Below are 22465 nucleotides of genomic sequence, written 5' to 3'. Positions count from 1 at the left end.
TAACAAAAAATGTTAATTATTCATAGGGACACAGATTTCACAATAAAGTATTCTCAAAGACTTTCGTTTTTACTAGTCACAGGTAAAAAGGAGGGCAAACTTACCAGGGAAATATGAGCTTACATTTACACCACACTTCACAAATAGACCTTATTTCTAGATTTTGAACCCAAACAAACAGCAGCACGATTACGTGGTACAGTTGATTCACATATAATTGCAAATTTACAGTATAAATTAACGAGGGCGTCTCACGATCATGCTTTGTCAATGTGTGCCCAACAACACAAGTCCGCAATAAAAAAACATATAAAAAGAGAAAAATATGCATTTGTTTTTATGGTAACACGTGAATATTTATTCCAGCTTTTAAAACGTATTAATATTTCAAGCCAAAAAAAACAACAAAAAAACTACTGAACGACCCTAAACCCTATTGGTACATTAGCGGTCCGGCAACTACAACAGGGCCAACGGACAGGAACAAGTACACTAGTAGTAAGGCGACTGGAGATATACAGTCAAAAGGCACAGGTAGTAGCCCAGTCCAGTTTTCCAATCTCCTGACCCCCTAATAGTCAAGAAAGCCCTTTCCCTCCGCTTGTTTTCCTCAATGACTGCAAGATGAAGGAAAGCCCAGACGGCTGTGAGGTAGAGAACAGGGTACCAAGACGCCAGCCCTTTCCAACACATTGGCAGGTACGATATGCAACTGTCCGGGGCTGGTCTCCTGGCCCACTGCCTCTCTGCTTCATACTGACAGTGCAAAGTGGGAGAGGCACAATCAGAATGTCAAAGAGCTCGGAAGGGGCACTGCTGCTTAATACAGCATCAGTGGAAGTACTGAGGCGAAGAGAAGATCAAGTGGTCCTCCACTTAGATCAGTAACACTTTCAATTAAGCAACTTCCAACTGCCACACCCCTTCTCCCTCCCATCAGTCACGGGTAGCGCTCTATAAATAACTGTTTCTGGGCCATATGTACAAAGGGTTTTAGCTTTCGTAAACCCTCTAATTTGGTAAATCATAGCTTCTGTGAGCACTAAGACCCTTTTTCAAATGTACTAAGCCGGTATTAAGATTCTGATAAGGATTTTCAAAGAGTTAAATAAGTTTAGGAAACCATACCACATCGGTACGTGGAAGGGTATTGTTTAGGGCAAGACAGATTCGGATTTCAATTTCTTATGGCATGTATTAATGTTCTAAGACTGTAATCCGTCTGCAAAAAATGTAGATTTTACTGACTACACAAAATGTACAGGCAACCCATTCGCAAATGTGAATGGGACCCCTTTCCTTAACAAAATACTTTTTCTTCTTTTGGGAGTAGACAGTGGTCCAAGTGAACAAAAAAAAAAAGATTTATTTTTTATTTTTTTAAACTCATCCAGTTTTACTTTAAGGAAAACAAGCCACACAAAAAGGATTGCTTTATTTAAAAGCAATCACAGACATTGTGGTCTTCTGACCAATAAAGTAGGTTTCCCTACCTGAAAAAGGCATTAGGGAAATGTTTTCCTCATAAGTGAGTATAGTGGGAAACTCTGGCAGGCCTAGACAGTACATGCTGAGAATTTGGTTTTAAACATTGAGAATTTAGCATCTAGAAAACTCGACCAGGAAATCTGGAGTTTGACAATGCCAGCAAATGTGCGTAAAAGTGATCTTTTCCCACTGCACATCCTACCTACATGGTATGATACCAGTGCAGCACAAGTGTGGGCAGTGCTTCTCTAGGTGTCAAGTTATGGGCTCTAGGGCATGTTCTAATTAATATGGCATCCCAATCTTTTCCTGTGAATTCAGAACCAAACACCACCTCTCGATTTGGATGCTCCGAGGATTTACTGGTTTTGGTGAGTTATTTAGCAATATTTTGAAGATTTTAGAGACAGTTGTTCCCCACCTTTTTCTGTATGTAGCCAGCGGTTAAAAAAGTGTAAGATGTCTAAAACAATGGGACTGAACAGAGAAGTGAACTGTCCACTGCCATACTTCAGTGTTTATTGTTCTCTCTTTCGAAGGGGGCAAACTTTGTTTTTTAGTGTTTGAAAATATGTAGTTCCCTCTTCCTTGAATAGCCCTCCCACCATACCAGTGCTTCCCATTCTCCACATGGGGTATGTGTCATCAACCACCACTGGAGTGACGCTGCACTGCCTATGACTGGCAGAAAGGATAAGGGAACTTGAACAGGTTAATATCTTTGGTTAGCATGTCCAATACTGCTAGGGTTGCCCCAGTGACTGCGGACAAGTAGATGCAACAGTCACAACATTTATTCTAAAGCAAAGGTGCTTTCCATACTTGAGTGCTTGCAAAAACTTGTGAAGCACCACTGCTTTTCAGATTCAGACTTTCCTCACTCAACATACACTGCAGCCGTGCAGCTTGGTAGTATTTTACTAATTAAGGAAGACTCAAGACTCCACCTTTGGGGCCAGAACCAAGACAAGTATCTCTGTCCTTGGCTGCTTAGTTGCTCAAATAAAACAGTTTAACAGTCTTTGAGTCTTCAAACGCAGAATGTCAGAAACCAAGAGCGGATGTCTCTGGAAGTGGAATAGAGTTTTTAGGAAAGATGTCATTTTGAATGCATGCAGCCTTTTTAGCTGCAATAACTCTCCACTGAGCCATGACTGCAGTGTGTCATTTAAAAGTAGTGAGTAGCTGACATGTAAAGCCAGTCATTGTTTTTAAACATCTTTCTTTATTGGATTTCCAATCAAAATCACAAAGGAAGAAATACTCAGGTTTACAGATCTGTATTTTAACGCTGGGTCTCCAACCTTTTTTGTAGTAAAAGCTACTTATTTTGCTGAAATCATCCAGAGCTATGAAAATTATTAGCTTTTTCATACTGACCACATCAGACAAGTTTACATGTTTGTTTTAAATATAAGCTTTTCAGTTTTTGTAGGCTGGGCTACACACAGGAGAGCTACTTATGGGTAGCTTTAGTGCTACTAGTAGCCAGTGGTGGCTCCACTGTTAGGGAGGAGGAGCTTTGCCCCCCTGTCTGCAGCAGAAGCTGCAAAACCTTTCACAACAAAAGGATAATAAACTGTGTATATTATCCTTTTGTTGTGAAAGGGGCGGGGCACTGGAGGTGATGAGCAGTGGGGGAGTGCACTGTGCACACCCCTCAGAGCGCATGTGTGTTTGGCCGGCTGTGTAGGGCCGGTTAAACACACACGCGCAGTGTGCTCTCTCTAGCCCAGCACTGTGTTGCAGGGCTCCCGATGTTCTGAGCAGCGTCGGGATTGGCCGCAGGTCAGGCCGGGAGCCTGTGCCTGCAGTGACGGGAGAAACAGGAGCGGCGCAGCAGCAGTTCAGGTAAGTTTTTTAAAAATTGTATTTAAAAAAACAAACAAAAAACAGTTAATTCAATTTTAACCCCTCCCACTCCCCCTCCCCCCCGAGCTGTTCCCCCCGGCCGCCCCTTGTAAGCACAGCGAGCCGCAACTGCTAGACCTCTAGTAGGTCTTAACCACAATAATGAACATTCCACACCATGAACAACACAGAAACAACGGAAAGTTCCTCTGCACATGGAGGGAGTACCCGGGTATACACCCTTCACTGGAATCCCGGAGTCCACCATTTGCAAAGGGTATAATGGGTCACAAGAATATAAGCATCAACTGAACTACAACCACAAGAAAAGAATACATTACAGGAAACAAACAAAGCCGTCCCCAAATAGCCTCAAACGTCTGCAGCTTATTGTCAGGTTTGAAAATCAGTCTTTCAAATGTCGCCATTTCATACGTTTTACAACCAGAATGAAACGTCAAGATTGTGCAGGTTTTCCAGTGATGCAGTATGCCAAGTTTAACAATGAGTAATGCAGTGGACAGCCATCGGCTGACGCGCCATCAGAGTAGGCCACTCCTAGGTGTCCTGCAGTAATCCCACAAGGGAGGTTAGCATTCTGTCGCTTGGAGCTCAGCTTTCAAGTAATCACATATTTAACGCCATAAACCATTTAGTAATCTGCATTCCTACAGATCATGAAAATTGTCACTGGCGGCTTCTCTACACTTCCAGCAACGTGGAACAGTACTAAGTCTGGCCCTGTACAGTTTTGCTGGTGACCAGTGCCAGCCATGACGATTTTTGAAGAAATTATTTATTTCAGTCGAGATTCTCTGAGTCCCTTATCGTAGACGGATACAAATGTCCCATGTGTCCTCTTGAAATCTGTAAGCAGTTGTGTCTTCCACCAAATCCGGAGCGAAGAGGATATTTCTATACAGAATTGGTGGCAGGATCCCTCTCCTTCCCCAAAGTCTTTCCAAGTAGTTGGGGTGCCTCCCACCAAATCCACAGCAAAGAGGATAGTTTTATAGGGGATTAATCAGCATAGTGTATGACCCCGACATGATCCCCTCTCCAAAATCTTTCCAAGTGTACAAGTAGTGGGTGGTGGCGGAAATGCTTTAATACAATCGGTGTCCCACCCCCAACTTGCCTGACAGGGTGTGTGTGGTCAGTTGAATTTGCCTCACTTTTATGTATTGGGGATACCATATTGGCACTGTAAATCAGCAAATGGTTTCAGAGTGCCATGAGTAAGGATGCTATCAGTATATTGTCTTCTCTGCTTTTCAGAGGGACCAGTAAATCTTTTCCCTTTAATTGTGATGTCGGCGTTACAATATAACAGTGCTTTGAAGTGAAGTTGACCAGTGCTTCTCAGACGTTTATGAGCCCTCTTCTATGCATGTTGAGAGTGTGTGACGAAATGCGTGATTCGGGGATGTGACTTGTGAGGTGTAGCAGGCGGCGGGGCCTTCCCCAGTGTTCAAGAGGTTCCATTCAATTACAACCTATTGGGGTGTGGCTCTCCGGGTGGTCATGATATACAAGAGTGCCCCTTCCTTATCAGCATCTGCATATAATCTGAATACCTTTAGTCTCAGTTTGTCCTTTCCTCACATAAATCGAGAGAGGAATCATGTTATGTCTTTACAAATGGATTGGGGTATTAGGGGGGGCAATGTGTTGAACACACAGTGGAACTTCAGTATGGTGTTCCGTTTGATAACTTGGACCATTCCCCCAACAGAGATATATTCAGATGGGCCGTTTATGAAATTTCTGTTTGAGTCTGTGCATGACTGATGCAGTATTATCAAAATCATATCTTGTATACACTCCGATTAGCCCCGGATTAACATACATCCTCATATTTTAACTTGATACATAACCATTTAAAAGGGAGACGTCACAGTGATGCCTTCCCAGTTGTCAGGGGCTTGCATTTGATGTGTTAAGCTGTGTCTCCAGGGTAAAGGATGACTCCGTAGGATGGGACAGAGTCAAAAGGATATTGTCTATCTAGTAGAATGCCTTAATGTCCCCTGCAGAAGCCGGTATACCCCCAATGCTAGCACTGGTTTGAATAGCAATCACCAATGGCTCCAGGGATGCAAGGAACAGTATAGAGAAAAAGGGTCAGCCCTTGTGGGTATCCGCACTGTACCTGAAAATGCTTCGAAGTAAAGCCACCAGGGCTGCCAGATGAAGAGGTGTTGTGGTATATTCCTTTTGTCACCGTAGAAAGTTTTGACTGAAGCCAATCTGCTCCATCGTGTGAAATAAGTAGCCCCATTCCACTTGCGCATGGAGCTGGGTTCTGGTTAGAGTAAACCCCCCCTCCCTTTTTGCCTGTTTTTTTAGATGCAACTTTGACAGACGCACACTGGGTTCATGCTAACCAGGTCCTCAATGCCAGTGCCCCTACCTAAAACAAGACACCTAGTCACTTGATTCCCAAGTGACCAGGCCCTTCAGCCCCCTATAAGTCCCTAGTAAATAGTACCCCTGGTATCTAGGGCATGGGCACTGAAGAGGACCCCTCAGAACTGCAGGACAACTTGTGCCACTCTGAAGGACCCAGCACCAACCCTATACAGACTGCCATTGCAGGCTGCGTGATAAGGTGCTTCCAAAATTGAAAACACAACATGTAATATATGTAAGTCACCCCTCTAGGAGGACTTACAGCCCTAAGGCAGGGTGCATTATATCACATGCGAGGGCATGCAGATATGCCCCTGCTTTGTCTTTGTCAATTCTCAGACATAGTAAGTGACCAGAAAAGCCATTTTAAATGCATGTGCTGGGCACTGGTCACTTCGAGTTCCCCAGCTACATGATGGCTTTTCTGAATATAGAGATGTTTGGTATCAAATATCTCAGATTAATAAACCCTCACTGATGCCAGTGAGGGATTTATTAATAATCACACCCAGAGGGTACCTTAGAGGTGCCCCCTGAATAACTAGCAGCTACTAGTGTGCTGACTGACTGGTCCTGACTAGTTCAGCCAACTTGCACAGGTTTCTGGTTCCCCAAGGTGAGAGTCAGCGCTCTTGAGGGCCACAGGCAAAATCCTGCACTGGGTGGAGGTATTAGCACCTCACTGAGGCAGGATGGACATTCCAGGGTGGGGAGCTTCAAATGCAACCCAGGTCACTCCAGATGGAGGATATGACCCGCACTCTCCTGACCCCATTTTTGGCAGCAGAACAGGTGTGAAAATTGGTCAGATAAGGAGGTGTGCCCACTTCATGCCAGTCCTACTCCTAAGGTGGACGAACTGAAGTGGACACTACTTTTTAAATACCCCCATCTTGTTTGGAAGGAATTAGGATACTAGGGTTAAGGTTATGCCCACTTCCCACCGGAAGTGGTCATAAGAAGGGTGTAGTCACCCTAAAGGCGGTCAGCCGACTGGCTACCACCTGGCACTCCCTGTAACACCCCTAAATTGAGAAATTAGGTCACACCCCTGAACCCTAGAACTCAGATCCTGATGACATAAGAAGCAAAGGCCAAAGAAGAGTAGCACCTGCAGAAGAGGAAAAGAAGAAGCAGCAAACTTGGAACCAGCCCCTCCAACCTGCCTGCTGACCCTGACTGACTCTGCCCAAAAAGATGGACTAGTCCTGCAGCTGAGTCTCCAAGAAACCCAGGAGTACCTCCTTCCTTCCAATAAAGACTCAAGACTCCTGTGAGCAGAGGATCTGCTCTGCGACAGTCTCAAGAAAGGACTCTGCAGGCTCCAGGGCAGCACAGACCCGACAACTGAAGTGACCTCTGTACCAGACGTTGACGACCCGAGGTAAAGCCAACCAGTGGTTCCTCAGCTGTCAAGAGTCCAAGTTCAGTGTGGTCTCACCCATCTTGGACTCCCCCAAGTCACCTGCAGTCCTTGCAAGCAAGCCCCCTCTCCTGCAGTCGTGGTGAGAGAAAACCAGACGCCTCCAGCAACCACTGCACCCATCAACACTTAACCCTTCTGAGGTGGGTCACTTGTGCTAACAACCACCCCAGGCTCCCCTGAGCTCGAGTCCATCCTGGGTCCCCCACCCTGCTGGACTCCCCAACCTCAACCTCCCCAACTGCAGTCTTAACATGCAGGACCCCTGACTCGGACTGCTCCTGGAAGAAAAAACCTGACGCCTAAGGACACTCCCCATCTGTAGCCCCTGGAGAAAAGGACCAAAGGTGCACCTACGTCCCTGAGCACCCCAAGTCTACAACCTACCTGTTTGTTGTCCCCGACTGGCTTCCTAGCCAGAGCCTGCAGCCTGTCTTTGCGAGGACCAAATTCCCATAGGAAACCATTGGGCACCCGTAGCCTTACTGCACCCCTGAAACCGGCCGCCCCAGTGCTGCCTGGAATGACCTGCTGGTGTGATTCTGATAACTGCTCAGTAGTTACCTTAACTCCCTGAGACTGGAATTTTAAGTCATTGTTAACTCTGTGTTTGCAGAACATTGTTTTCCTCCATAGGTTAACACGGAAGAACTCTGAGAATTGTTGATTTTTGAAACTGAAAAGTATTTATGCTTGATAAAGTGCTTACCTGACTACGAAGTTCTTAGGTTTGAAACATATATAAAAAGAACTGTTATTTTTCTAAATTGTTCTCGGATTTATTCTTTGAGTGTGTCTCATGTATTGCCTCTGAGTACAACAAATGCTTAGCATTACCTCTGATAAGCCTAACTGCTCGCCCACACTATACACTATATTATACCACAAAATACAGCATTATCCCTGTCAACTTTTGCCTCAGCAAACCAATTGGGGATCCACTGGACTCTCTGCACAGTGTATGTCTTTTTAGTGCACCATATAGAGAGCAATTCTTCCTACAACTTAATTGAAAGCTTTTTCGGCATCAAAGGAGAGGCTCTCTTGTCATGGTCATCTTTTAGGTTACAGAATTCCTGTGACTGAGCACGAAGATAGTCGAGGAGCGCACGGTACAAAATCAACTTGTAAGAGATGGGTTAGTAGTGAGATTACTTTATTCAAGGAAGTCAGCAGGATGTTAGCCAAGATTTTTACATCAGCATTAATTAGTAAAACTGGTCTGTAGCTCGGCCATTCAAATGGGTCTTATCCAGTTTTTGGGATCACGGAGATCTTAGCTCACAGAATGTAGTCTGTCCTGTGACCCCCTGTCGCTGGCCTCATTAAATACTGAGATTACGGTGGGACTGGTCAGTGCTTTGGTGAGCTTATAAAATTCCATCAGGAAGCCAGTTCAGCAAGTGGCGCGCTAGTGGTCAACTTCTTTTGCAACATCTTCTACAGCAGTATCAATTTTTAATGTGTCACACTGAGCTTGGAACAGTCTGGTTAGATGTAGGGGTTAAAATTAATCTGTCTCATTGGTCAGCTCTACAGGTGTTGAAGATGTATAAGGCTTTGTAATATTTTTGAAATTTTGCTGTTAACTCGGTCTGGAGTATCAGAAGTATCTAGAGCTCCACAGAGCCAGCATAGTACTGGATGAGTCTAATTAGCAGAGCTGGGACCAGTAGGCAGCCTGCTGTCTTCCTGCTTTCGTAATGTCTTTGGAGAATACGGAAAATACATATTTCAGCTTCCGATGTACAAGTCACATTAAGGCTGAGCTTACCAGTCAGGAGTTCCCTCACATCACATCTGAGGGCAATCGCGAGACGGTTGAAGTGAAGGTCTAAATCTTGGATTTCAGTTGAAGCCTAGTGCGAGTCATTTGGACCATGGCCTAAGCCGAGTATCTGATCAGCATGCCTCTCACAGTGGTCTTTACTGCTACCAAAAGGGTCTGTGTGGATGTGACAGAGTTTGAATTATCCTTGAGAAACATTTCTACGTGCGAGTGTAAATGTGAAATGACACATGGATCTTTTTAATTAGAGAGGTACTGTTGCCATTGAGTTTTTAGGTGTCTCTGTAGGTCGAGGTCTATGTGCATATCAAGCAGATCATGGTCTGATATACCCCATGAGGTATGGAGTTCCCGGCCACTTGTGTGAGGAGAGTAGGTGAGTTTAATAAGTATTTAATACTTTTCTCAAATGTTGTGTGAGCAAAATGCGTCTTTAATAGGTGCAACAGCCACCAAGGTTCTTGTAATATGTTATCATAACCAATGTCCGGGGAGGCACAGCTATGCCTGTTTCAACAGAGGTCGGTCTTTTCTGATCTGCCTAGGATAGGGTCAATTGTTACATTTCAATCCTGCTCCCCCATGACAACTCTGGTGGAGCCAAAAGATGTCAGTAGCCTTTTGATATTGGAGAGAAAGGTGGATTTAGTGTCAAGTGAGGAGTACACAGACCCTACGATAATGTACGCAGCTTGTATTTAGAGGTTCATCAAAATATACCTCGTCTATATCCGCCAATTTATGGAGTAATTTCAAAGGGAGGTTTTTACACAAGGAAATTGCCACTCCTCGTTGCCAGGGGTATGACATCTTCCCTCTTGGACCTTGTTTCTTGGGAGTGGCACTAGTATATATTATTCAACTCACATTTTTGCTTACGTTTTTCACTCTCTCCTGGGGTTTAGATTGCTCTCTTGTAAAAGAGCTATATCTGGAGTGTTCATCGGGATAGCAAAGTATTTTTTTCTATGGAATAAAATTTGTCAGTTCGTTGACACTAAGGAGCATTCCGTTCAAAGTTCTCCGTATCTGTGGTTGCATGAAGACCTGTGTTAGGAGGGGTCATTCCCGTGTATGGTCAGTGACTGACATACAATTAGGAATGGGGTGAGGGGCACATTTTGAATATTAGATAACAGACGTGATCTAGGGCTTACAAGGGTGCACCAGGTAGCAGTGGGTGACAACTGGTGTTTGTCTCTAGTCGTGAAGTAAGCGTGGGAAAGATATCAAGTACTATGATGGTGGTATTCTGGGATTATGTGATTCAAAGGTTCTACTATCAGCGCAGGGAGTGCTTTATAACTGGATTTAGTTGCCTTTCTCCTGGATGAAAGAGGTGGCCCTGCTACCTACAGTGATAGGGCAGCGAAACCCATCCTTAATAACCTGTCAGTCTCCAGCCCTAGGGCTACAGGGTCTAAGAAGGAGATGAGGATAGGGCGTATAAGAGGGTGCAATTAATCTTCTTGAGCGTTAAGGTCACGTAGGCCCATCAGTAGTAAGAGTATAAAGTCTTCACTAGCACTTGTGAATTTTACCTATGGTTAAGACCCCTCAACTTAAACCAACTAGCCCTTTGGTGAGTCTGTAAAGAAAAGTAAGTATACATTACAAAAGCTTAGTTTCTGTCTCACAGAGGCTTCCCGGCTATGACTTAAAGGATGACCTCAATTTGTCTCTTGTCTCAAAAGGTTTCCATGATCTCTGCTTGCCACCTTGGGACCAATTCTGTGTCACCGATTCCCAGCGTCGATGTTCCTCTAGATCGGACGGGCCGTCTTGGCCTGAGTTCTCATGTCGAAGGCCCAGTACTGTCTTTTTCTTGCACAATGTCTATCAGGGTGTCATCCTGCTCGTCAAAGAAAGATTCCACTTCACCTGGTCCATGGTACTCCGTTGTGCTACCTAGGTACATGATGATTATGATGGCAAGGTCCAGCAAGCCATTTTTAATACCTCTCTTCCACAGTCTGGTGCTTAAAGCCAGAAATTGCTTTTAAAATTTTAATTTACCAATAAGTGTGAAGTCATAATAACTTGGTTGTTTTGGTAATGATATGGACCATGTTTTTTACGCTTCTAGAAGAATCTATCTAGCATGTTGATGTCTCATAAAGCAAGCTAGAATACGGCGCATGGTGTGCCTCGAGCAGCAGTGCGCATTGGACTCTGTGTGCTCTTTGGAACTCCAGGGTCAGAGTGCAGGTAGTGTTCAGCAAAACTGGGATCAAGGTGCCTAAAAAAAGAGAATATGGCTTTCTCAGTATGCTCTGGTGCACCAAGGATTCTTATATTTTTCCTCTGGCTTAATTCCTCAAATCACCAGTTTTCTGGTGTAGATATCACATCTCCCGTCTCCAGTCTGGGATATTGTCCAGCCGTGTTTCTATTTCAGAGATTCGGCCACCAATTATTACTAACTGCATTTAAAACTAGGTTATATCTCCCAGTGAGGATTGCACTTCAGTACAGATCATGGCACTTCTGTGCTTACAAGGAAAATGAAGCATTTTATGTCCATCAGCTCTTTCAGAAGCATAACCAGAGCAAGTCCTGTATTTCTGGGACAGGCACCAAGACCAAGGGGGGCAGGTTTCCTTTGTTGGCATTACAGCCACAGCTTCAGAGAACGAGAGTTGCCCTGCATGTTTGGGTTTTGACATATACCGGTGTGAGAGTTTGATACTGATGTAGCAAGTTCACAAGAAGAGAACAGCAAAGGACTCACACACATGAATAGTGAAGAAGGTTAATAATGAGAGCTGTAAAATTTCCCAATAGTGTTTATTGGTATCCATTTACAAAGACTCCAGGAGGGTAACTCTGCAAAGACAGGCTATTTCCTCGGGAAGACTTAGCACGTCCTTTAGGGTACTAGTGGTGATGTTAGAAGTTTAATGCTTGTGCAATGAGAACACTACCTGGTCTTCAGTTACCCCCAACCATGGCCCAGAACCAAGATGACAGCTATGTTGACAGTCCTATTTTTATGGTGATGTTGTTATGGTGCATGGGCTGGTTACTAGGAGTCACTTTGCTTTAATTTGGCAACTTTTGCTTTGAGCAGGTATCTTGGATTTCCCCTACTCACTATCATATTGTGATGCAGGTGGAGCAGACATTCCAGGATTGGGTAATGCATGGTCAGATGCTCACTGTGGGATGGAGTCTCTCCTTGCAAGTACATGACCGCTTTCCCATTGCAGCGAGGCAGGGGTAGGGATTGTGAACTTGTGGACAGCGCTATGGCTGATGTCAGGAAGGTCACAGCTTGGAGCTGGTGATTATAGTCGGTCTGCTGGTATGAGTTGTGCCTTACTCGCAGTCTCTGCAGTTTATCCCTTTCCTCGGATGTCAATGGCTTCTCAGGATGGTGATGAATAGAGCTCACTTCCTCAATGGAGCCCTATGGATGACCTGCCATACTCGTCGGTGCCAAGCCCTGACTCCATAGCCAGTGATATCAAAGGGGAGTTTGTATTCTCAGATGCGTAAGGGAACTAGGCCAGTAAGAATAGGATATGGCGCATGGGGATCAAAATGGCTGTGAAAACTTCACCTCAAAACATTGGTTTTGCCAACTATTTAAACAAAAAAACACAATCCAAAAATCACTGAAAAAACACAAATGCATTATTGTTTCTTTTTTTACAAATATTAAAGAAATGTAGTATTGATGGATTAGAAAAAATGGATGAATTTAAGACCGAACAGACAGAAAAGTTATGGTAATATATTCATCTAAGCTTCTGCCCCTGCTGTCCTCACTCAACCTAAACTCTCATACAATAGTTCCAACATTAAACACGTTTGTACGTTATGCAATGTGGTACTGCATGTGTGGGAAAATGTTTGATTTTGGGATAATGTAAGTTGAGCTAGAGTCAAGTCTGAATGAGGAAAACAGAACTGGCTAATGTTATTGTATTACTTTACCTTTTACCATCACATAAAAGGTGCAAATGAGATGTCAATGAGTGTACTGTACTTCATATAATATGGTACAGTATGTGCACAATGTCACCGATTACATCTAAAATAATAATACATCAAACTACATATTTAGTCATTCTTTCATTTACTCAAGAACCAAGTATTGAGGAACGACTAAAAGTATTACCTGCGATGTCAAAGGGTTCTCTTCATCAGCCAACATGTAAGGGCACAGTGGCGACCTGGATTCAGCCTGGTCGCAGTGCAATGAGTAATCTTTTCTCTCTTCTACCAGACTTCTGATGTCTTTCAGTTTCTCCTCCAAATCAAAAAGTGATAAGGTTTCCTTGAGAGACGAACTACCAAAATTAACAGAGAGAAAGCAACAAAAATATCATTCAGACTGTAGTAGTGAGACTAATTGCGAGAGGAGAGAAACAAACACAGATAATAACTCATTAAGAGAAGTAAAGTCACAAGAGTAACCAAAAAATATCATTTCAAACAATGTCATTTTTTTTCTTTGAATCAGGACGGGCCAGAATGCGGGTTCCACCTATTCCTAAAAGTAAGCAAATCATATCGGAATTCCTAATCCATTAACTATGGTGCATTGCTATAATCATTATATTGCCCATTCCTAACTGCAGATTTATGTTACTCGCATTATTTCATGTCCCAATACCGGAGTTATCTTTACCAACGTGAATGGTAGGGGAGTGATCTGGACCTTCAAGTGCCCCCCAGCTTCCTGTTACATTTAGTTTCGGTCTCCTACGGTGGAACTGAGAAGGTGCTGCCCTAGGATGCTGCCTGTCACAGGCAACTGCGACCGTGCCGTTGCCTGTCCAACTCACCACGATAGGGATCTATGTTGTGGAGAGATGGTGAGGTGTCCATGGTGCTCGAAAAGAGTTTGTTCGCACAAAATGCACCTTGAACGTCGGAGGCTATTTTAGGTGGTGGGAGGCTCACACTTTAATTACCGGCCTCATAACAGGGCCACAGTTATGAACTTTGCTTAATGGCTTAAATATGTGTTAATCACAACTACAAAGTGTGTACTTTTCTTCTGAATGACAATTACCTGAACGAAGCTACTGGTGTTGCGCAATAAGCGCTGTGGCAGCCAGTCACAAGCTATGTCTACAAAAATAACTAATTCACCAAAGTTAGTTAAGCAAGCAAAAGCACACCTGTGATTCCAAATTCCACTGAGTTGAAGGACAACACATTGCACAATTTAGCTCATTGCTGTCTGGGATTGATTGTTTAAACAGTGTTTTCCCGCCTCAGCTATAGTTTCTGTGCAAAACAGTGTGCGGACCGTAGAAAGGGGTAATGTAACAATGTTATAAAGTTGGGAATCCATCTGTATGCACTTAGACAGTGGGTTTACTAATTTTAGTCCCTTGGCACATGCTGCTGATCAGAAGAAGGACTGCTCTCTACTTCAGCATGTGAATGTGGATGCTAACAGTCCCCAAATGTCTGCAGTGCAGAACAACCCTCAAGTGATGTTTTCCCTTGGTTTCCACCATGTAAAATTGCATAAAAGCTGAACTGGGGAAAAAGGACCGGATAACAGAGTTTATTTATCCAGCTTGTCTCTCTCTGGTGACTGATACGGTTCGCGTGTTACCTCAATTGCAGACGAGTTAGGAGGGTCCAATGGAGTCTCTACCTGAAAATACTGCAGAGGTTATTCGGTTGGAGAAGAACTGTAAATATGGACGCAAAGGCTTTCTCAATATTTAAAGAGATTCTGGGAGAGATTAACCAATTGAAAAAGCATCGGATAGACCCCACAGTTCAGGTTAAAGGTCACTTGGATAAAATAGAAAACACGATGGCTGAGTTATTAGATAAGACTGCGGAAATGGAGACTGTCAGGATAAACTGTTCAAAGTATAAGACCAAACTGCACCATTTGAGAAGGAATTAGTTGCCTCTGGAATAAATAAAAGAAAGAAACCATTCAAAGCATTTCAATCTGTAAAGAGTCCCAGACCATAGAGAGGACATCGTTGACATCATCTATTCTGTCGAGGCAATAACAAGGACACAATCTGTAATAATATGCATAAGATCTTACAGTAATGCCGAACAGAGTGCCCTACGAGTTTTATTACATGTGGAAAATCCCAGAACGATTCTTTTTCATGCACCAAGCCATGAAAAACACTGACCACTGGTGTGCTAAAACTAGGGCCCTGAAAGGGAAGTCCCCGCCTCTACAAATCCGTTTGCAAAGCTACGAGGATGGGTGGCCAGGTAAGGAATCTACAGCGAGATACAGTCTCTATCAGATAAGGCGTAACCGAAGGTAAGTAACCTATCCATCTGATAGCAACTTCTAACTGCAGATTCCTTACCTCTGAATAGATACCCAAGCAATTCCATCCCCAGAGGTGGGTCTGCGAACCAATTTCAAAGGAGAAAGTCCTGCAGGACTTAACGGGCAAAGTGCCCATCTCTACAGACCGGACTATCCAGTCAGTAGTGTTTGATAAACGTGTGCAGAGATGCCCACGTTGCTGCCTGGCAGATGTCCAGGAGCAGAACTGTGTCTGCTAATGCAGCGGTCGCAACTTTAGCTCCGGCGGCTAAGCCTGCAAGCCTTCAGGAGGTTGCTTTTTGGCCAGTGAGTAGCAGATCTTGACGCAGAGCACGACCTAATGAGAGATGGTTTGTTTCTGCATTGTCCAACCTTTCTTGGCACCCACATACCCCACAAACAGTTGGTTGTCCACCTGGAACTCATGGGTACGATCAAAGTAGAACGGCAACACTCTTTTTGGGTCCAGGCGGTGGAGTCTCTCCTCTTCCTTAGAAGCATATGAGAGGTGCTTAAAAAGTAGGCAGGGTGATTGACTGGTCTACATGAAAAGGCTTGACCACCAATGGCAGAAAAGAGGCCCTTGTGTGAAGCACCACTTTGACAGAATATATGGAGTGGTAGGGCGGCTTAGGTGATAAGGCCTGCAGCTCACTCTGCGGGCAGATGCAACTGCCACAAGGAAGGCTGATTTTAATGTGTAAAGCCTGAGGGTGACAACTGTGGAGGGGCTAGATAGGAGCTATCATCAAAAAAGTCAGAATCAAATTAAGATCCCACTGGGGCATAGTGAGTGGGGAAGGACAGAATAGATTAGTAAGACCTTTGAGGAACCTATGTTGATCAGACAACCGCAAGAAAGCAGAAATGGTAGATAAATAGCGCTTACGAATGCCCAAGGGAGTGTCCTGTGTAGCAAGAAAAATAATGAAAAGTAAAGCATCAGACAGAGGGCAGAAAGGGGATCAGCAGACTTATCTGTGCACCATGCCACAAATTTCTTACGTCAGGAGTGTACTGTTTTGGTGGAGGGACGCCTGGCTACTAAGATGATGTTACAGACTTCGGAGGAAGGTAAAAAGCTGTCAACTGCCACCGTTCTATCTCTGTGCAAGGAGGCAGAGCGCAGACAGTGGAAGGAACCAGACTCTGTGCCCAGTACGGAGGCACAAGGATTATTTGGGTCTGGTTGTTCCTGATATTCTTGAGAACTCTGGGCAGGAGTGGTATGAGTGGAAAGGCGTACAGGAGGCCTGAATTCCACTTGAGACAAAAAGCTTCTCAGAGAGAGGGCGGCCTTGGAAACTATAACGTGCAAAATTGCTGACACTGCACGTTCGACAGAAACAAACAGATCTAACTAAGGCTCTCCCCACTGCTGAGTCATTGTGCCACCTCCAGGTGTAGACGCCATTTGTGATCTGCTAGGAGTGGCACAGTCCCTTCTCTAGCAGCAAAAGGCAGATTATGGGATGGGCAGGGGGCCGCCATGACGCCCAAGGACCTGGCCACTGCCCAAGAATGCTTGAAGTGCTTGAGTACCGAATATGCTTATAACACCGAAGAGACATGTGCCTTCGAAGAGCATGTCTATAATGGAGGCTTGGACATCCTCAGAAAAGCCAGACTACTTCAGCCCGGCGTGTTGCCTCAGGACTGCGGTCGTGGAAACTGCTCTGCCTAGCGAGTCAGTCATGTCAAGTAAGCAATGAATTGTGAACATTGCCACGTCTCTCCTGTCGGCAACAGATTAAGAGAGAGTACAGCCCGGGCCTCCTTCGGGACCTCTGGCAGCACCTGCACAACTGTGTCCAGCAGAGTATGGGAATAATGGCCCAAAAGGCATGTGATGTTTACTGACCGCAATGTCAGGCTGGCGGAAGAAAACATCTTCTTCCCAAATGAGTCCAGCCTCTTGGATTCCCTATCTGGAGCAGCGGTAGGGAACACATTGTGGAAGTTGAGGCTTGACCAACCAAGCTCTCAGAGGTGGGGTGTTGTGTGAGGATGGGTGGACCCCCGTGTTCTGTATGATGGTGGTGGGCAATCGTCCTATTCATGGGAGCCCCTGTGCTTTGTTTGGACCAGGTACCAATAAGGGTGTCCATGAGGGCATCATTGAGCAGGGGTTCGGATGCGGAAGCCCCTGGTTGCAGCACCTCTGTCAAGAGATTAGTCTTGATAGACACCGATGGTAGCTGAAGGTCCAGGACCTCAGCTGCCCTCCTCACCACCACTGCCTAAGAAGCTCCCTCTTCTGTAGCCAGGTTGGGGTGGGGGGGGGGGGAGAAGAAAGCATACAGGTATCCGGATATGTGTCCAGTCCATTTCCTCCTCATAAATATGGTATTCTAAAGAGAGCCAGTGACCCCTCCCAATCTTCCCAGAGGTCTAGCCCCACAGATTAGAGCTCAGGCTCTGATCTAGGGGGCAAAGCTTGGAGATGGCAAGGGGTGGCGACCATCCGGCTACGTGTCAGAGTTGGCGATGGGGATGGGCGCTGGGAGTGTCAACATCAGGACCGGTACCCGGGAAGGTGGAGATGGTACGACCAATGTCAGTCCAGGTGCAGGACTAGATCCTCGGGGGCCCATTGGAGCGAAGGCTGAAGCCGCTGAACCAGATGGGGTCCAACTCCACCTCCACTGGGCCTGAAGGCGCAACAACAGGGTCGGACTGCCCAAAAATGAGGCACATGGCCTCATAGAACTCCTTCAGTTGGACAGTCAATCAAATCAATCAATCAATCAATCGGAATTTATGAAGTGCACTACTCACCCTTAAGGGTCTTGAGGCGCTGAGGGGGTTTGGTACTCTGTGCTTCAGTCGAAGAGCCAGGTCTTGAGGTCCTTCCTGCATTGAGGTAACAATGGTGACTGTCTGAGGTGAAGAGACAAGTTTCAGCTCTTTGCCATGAGGTAGGCTAATTTTCTTTCTCCAGGGGTTGCTCTGGCTCCGGGAAAGTCAGGGAGGTGCAGAGCCGGCCCAGGCTCCAAAGAACGAGGTTCTAGAATGCCTATGCTCACTCGTCGTGTTGGCCACCGCCATTGAGAAGTCGAAGACCATTTAAACTTCTTGCCCTTCTTCTTGTGCCTCGACTTACCAGATCATCCCAAGGACTTGGAGTAGGACGGCGACGACTTCTGACTCTGCGACGGGTCCAGGACCTTCCATTCATCCAGGACCTCGACCTGTGCAGAGTCGCATGCCAGACAGCTATCAGCTTTGGGGACTGCTCCCTCAAAGCCTTCGGAAGCATGGACTTGCACTTGGACCAAATACTTCGGGTCATGGTCGTGCTCTAATCACCACAAACAGACGGGATGCGGATCCGTAACCGTCATCGCTCAATGACAGGATCTACAGGGCTTAAAACCTGGCACCTTCGACACATCAGGATGTAAACCTCAAAAATATTCCACAAAAAGTCGAACAAGTTCAGTCAAAAAACGACAAAGGGATAGCTTTTCTTTCGGATCAGTGGTGGATGGCACGGAAAGAAAAGAACTGACATTGGCGCACCTGGGTGCCGCCTATATAGGTACCACAACGTCAATTCTGATGCTGACGCTTTTACAGACAGACACAGAGCCAACTACCGTCATGCAGGGCTACTACTCATGAAAAATCTTCTGGATCCAACCTGACACCTGGGGACAATTCACAGGTAAGGAATCAGCAGCTAGAAGTCTCTATCAGATGAACGGATACTCACTAAACCAATAAGAGAAACGATTTTTCAAGTTCAAAACAAGTATTCCGTTTTAATTGTTTCAGGTATGACTGTGGAAAATTCCTGCAATCGCAACAAGTTTAAAAACATATTATCACAGTTTTGTTCAACAGGTGCTTTAAGCCTCTATAGTGCAGCAAACTAGATTGAATTATTACTGTTATTTATTTAGTTATTGTTTAAAAAAAGGGACACTCATTCTATTTACTGGTATTAAAGAAAAGCAGTCCCTTTTGAATGCTCGAGTCACCTTGCTGCATGATGATTAGGATGTTATTTTCATGTCTAGTGGTGGAGACTAGCAGCAAGTATGGTTGGAGGATGACCCATTAAGACTTGGTTGTTTCAGGGTTGAAGGGTTCAAGCGTTTAAAAATATCGATAGTAGGTGAGGTTGCTTTCTAAAAGTAAGAGTAGGACAGTTTGTTATTAATCATAGGCTATTAATATGCATGTTAGGTCATTTAGTGAACATTAATTTCAAGTTGCTATCAGATCAATGGAGTAGAATATGTTTTTAATGAGTTTGGGATCACAGTTATTTATTAAATGGGTGGTAAGGGACTTCATGAGAAAAGGAAAATAGCACTTTCTGTAGGCACTATACATCTATTATGTTGATATGTATTCAGTAATTTGCACTTTTGTATTTCCATATAACTAATGAATCGGCAAATAAACTGAAGTGAGGACCAGTGCTGTATTCTATCAATGTTCTGCATGGAAGGGTTGGTGTGGACTTTTTTTTGTGTGTGTGGGGGGTGCAAATCAACACTTTAAAATCAATGGGAAACAAACAGAACAATTTATAGAAACAGATTATTACACTCAGTGTTTTGTCGATTTTAAAGTAATTGATATAGCAGCTTATAAAATACTTCATCATCGTATTAACTATTTTAAACATAATTTCATTCAAAGTACATGGGCTTAACGACAGGCATAAATTATGGGCCACTGGAATTAATCTTCTTACAAATAATGTGGCTATTATCCTTCGGCAGTATACCCAGAGTCTGACATGTAGATTGACAAATTTCACTATATTATGTGTATTTGTAATGTGTGCAATCACCTGGGAGGGTATCCTGGTGTTCTACAGGTGTGATACTAGCCTCAGTGGTCTTTCAGATTTACTATGTACATTGGGATCAGCAAGAGGAAACAATCTCACCAAGGGAAGCCTGGGTGAAGTCAATTTCAATATGCAACAATCAAGGGGCTAACCACTCAGCCACAGGCAGGGTTGGCTATTAAGGAAAGTGACTTTTGGTTATATAGGGAAATTATAGGGAAAACTCAAGACAATTGTCCTGTTACTAGGGCACAAGAAAGGATTCAAACAACAAATGCTATATGCTTAGTGAGCCAAAAACCTTTGCCTTTTTCCGGCCATAGGAAGGCAGAATGATGTGCTGTGAAATGGGAAGGGATGTGGACCACCTAGGCTCCCAAAACAGTTACATTTCTGAAGACTCAAACGTTGCCAAATACCAGTGAGCAGCAGAGCACGTTGGAGAAACATTGTAGTGGGGCAAGGCTTAGAAAGGAGCTTCCGAAACATTCTGGACTGACTTTTTGGACGGAGGGGATGAATGAATCTACATTTTGTTTCTTGAAAGAGACACCTACGGCTACAGAGGGGTCATACAGGAAACACCTCAAGACCTTGTTATTCGAGCAAAAGCAGCCCTTCCCAACCCCCTTTTCAGCGCCTTGAGACCCTAGCGGGTGAGTAGCGCGCTTTACAAATGATTGATTGATCAGTTGGTTGATACTCTCAAGCAATTGGCACACATAGTTAACTTTACGGAAGACAGGCATGAAATCAAGCAAGAAGGCATCCTGAGCAGCCCAAGTACTCTGAAAAGAGAAGAAAGTTGCAGAAGATAGGCAAAAGCGCAATATCAGCAACCAAATATTTTCTCCTTTTGGGTGGGGGGGGAGCAGGAGGTGTTAGAAATTTGGTTTCTGGTAGGCAGAGGTATGCACCTTATCCAAGCAGGAACCACAATCCTATTCAGGGTAAGTCATAAGCACATTCTAAACTAACCTCTGGTAGCTAGGCACACAGGAGTTAAGGCTTAACTTGAGAGGCAATGTGCAAGGTATTTGTGCAACACTTCAAACAGTAAAACAGTGGAAAAAACACAAAAAAAATATACCAACCTGTCTAGAAATATAGAACAGTTTAATAAATAAAACAGGACCAAAACAACAAAAATCCAATAGTTTGAACTTGAGTTATGAATTTCTAAAGAATAAACTGTAGAAAAGTGCTTCGAAACAAGAAGCACCAACTGGTATCTGGTCGTGCTGGACCAGGACAAAGTCAAAAGATCAGGCTGACCGCTATGTAATGTGAGCAGCTAAAGGGACCCCGTATGGCCTGCTGAAGAAAAGTACTTTCATCCTGGTTGCTTTTATGTTGAAGATGTGGGGAGCACTCTAAAGTGATGTGCCAATGTCAATGTGTTGATCCTTTCCGTGCAGTAGCAAAGACGCATCGATTTCTCCACGCAACAGTCGTAAAGCACTGGGTCAGAGATGGAGCGGGTCTGAAGGCAATGCACCAAGGTCGTTCTGCACTGGAAAGGTGATGTGTCGACTCCGATCCACGCACAGTGGCCGATGCATTGGTTCTGATCCAGGCAGCAGGGGTGATGCATCAGTTCTGATCTGTGCAGGGGCATTAATGCGTCATTTCAGCTGCAGTCAACACCTTAAGCCCACTTCCAAGGGTCCAAGACTGGGGTGGCAGCACTTGGCAGGGTAGACTAACAGATGGCAGACTCCAGGTGTAGATGTAGGTGGGTTAGGTCAAGTAAGAAGTCTTTTATGTCCCTGAGATTTCAATAAGAAGCCCAGCCAGCTGGCCCTTGGAGTCACTGTGGGTTGGAGAGATACTGGTCCAGTCCTTCCCACTACCAGCCAAGAGGGCAACAAGCAGGACATCAAAGTAGGAGTTCAGCAGAGTACCAATCCTTGTAGCAGCACAGCAATCCTTCTTCCTGGCAGAGTATCCACTGGCCCAGAAGTGTACTGAGTTGGTGGCGTCAGAGGCCCAGTACTTATATCCAGTTTGGCTTTGAAGTAGGGAAGACAGGTCATTGAAGTGCACAGAGGTCCTGCCCATCCTGCCATGTCTTCGGACTCACTACAGGGGGTTATGCAGCACTTTGTGTGGGGCCAGGACAGCCTATTCAGATTGTGAGGCTGTGCCCAGCTTCTCCCTTTGATTCTGCCCAGGATGGCTTATCAGGATGTGGATCGCCCATCAGGTCACACCTAAGCTTCCATTGTGTTTTGTGTAGGAGGAATACACAAATCCCTGCTGTCACCCCAACCACAGACATGCGGTCAGAGACAGGCAGCAGGCACTAAATGGTTAAAGTACAACTTGAAATCAGACTTCACCATAAGTTGTGATTTTAAATTGTGATATCGAAGACACCAGATTTGAAAACCAGATTGTGAATTACACTTGTAAGATGTA

General features: G+C 44.7%; 1 protein-coding gene across 1 annotated transcript in view; it reads right to left on the bottom strand.

The window, feature by feature from the left end:
• Positions 1 to 22465, bottom strand: part of PEX3 (peroxisomal biogenesis factor 3) — a 137158-nt gene that overhangs the window by 34624 nt on the left and 80069 nt on the right. Inside the window, exon 8 of the mRNA XM_069235121.1 lies at positions 13087 to 13258. Within this exon, the coding sequence (XP_069091222.1) occupies positions 13087 to 13258 (172 nt within the window). The remainder of the gene's footprint in view (positions 1 to 13086; positions 13259 to 22465) is intronic.

This window comes from Pleurodeles waltl, chromosome 5 (assembly GCF_031143425.1).
Source record: "Pleurodeles waltl isolate 20211129_DDA chromosome 5, aPleWal1.hap1.20221129, whole genome shotgun sequence".
In the NCBI taxonomy this organism is placed as follows: Eukaryota; Metazoa; Chordata; class Amphibia; order Caudata; family Salamandridae; genus Pleurodeles; species Pleurodeles waltl.
This window is presented reverse-complemented; position numbering and strand designations above follow the sequence as displayed.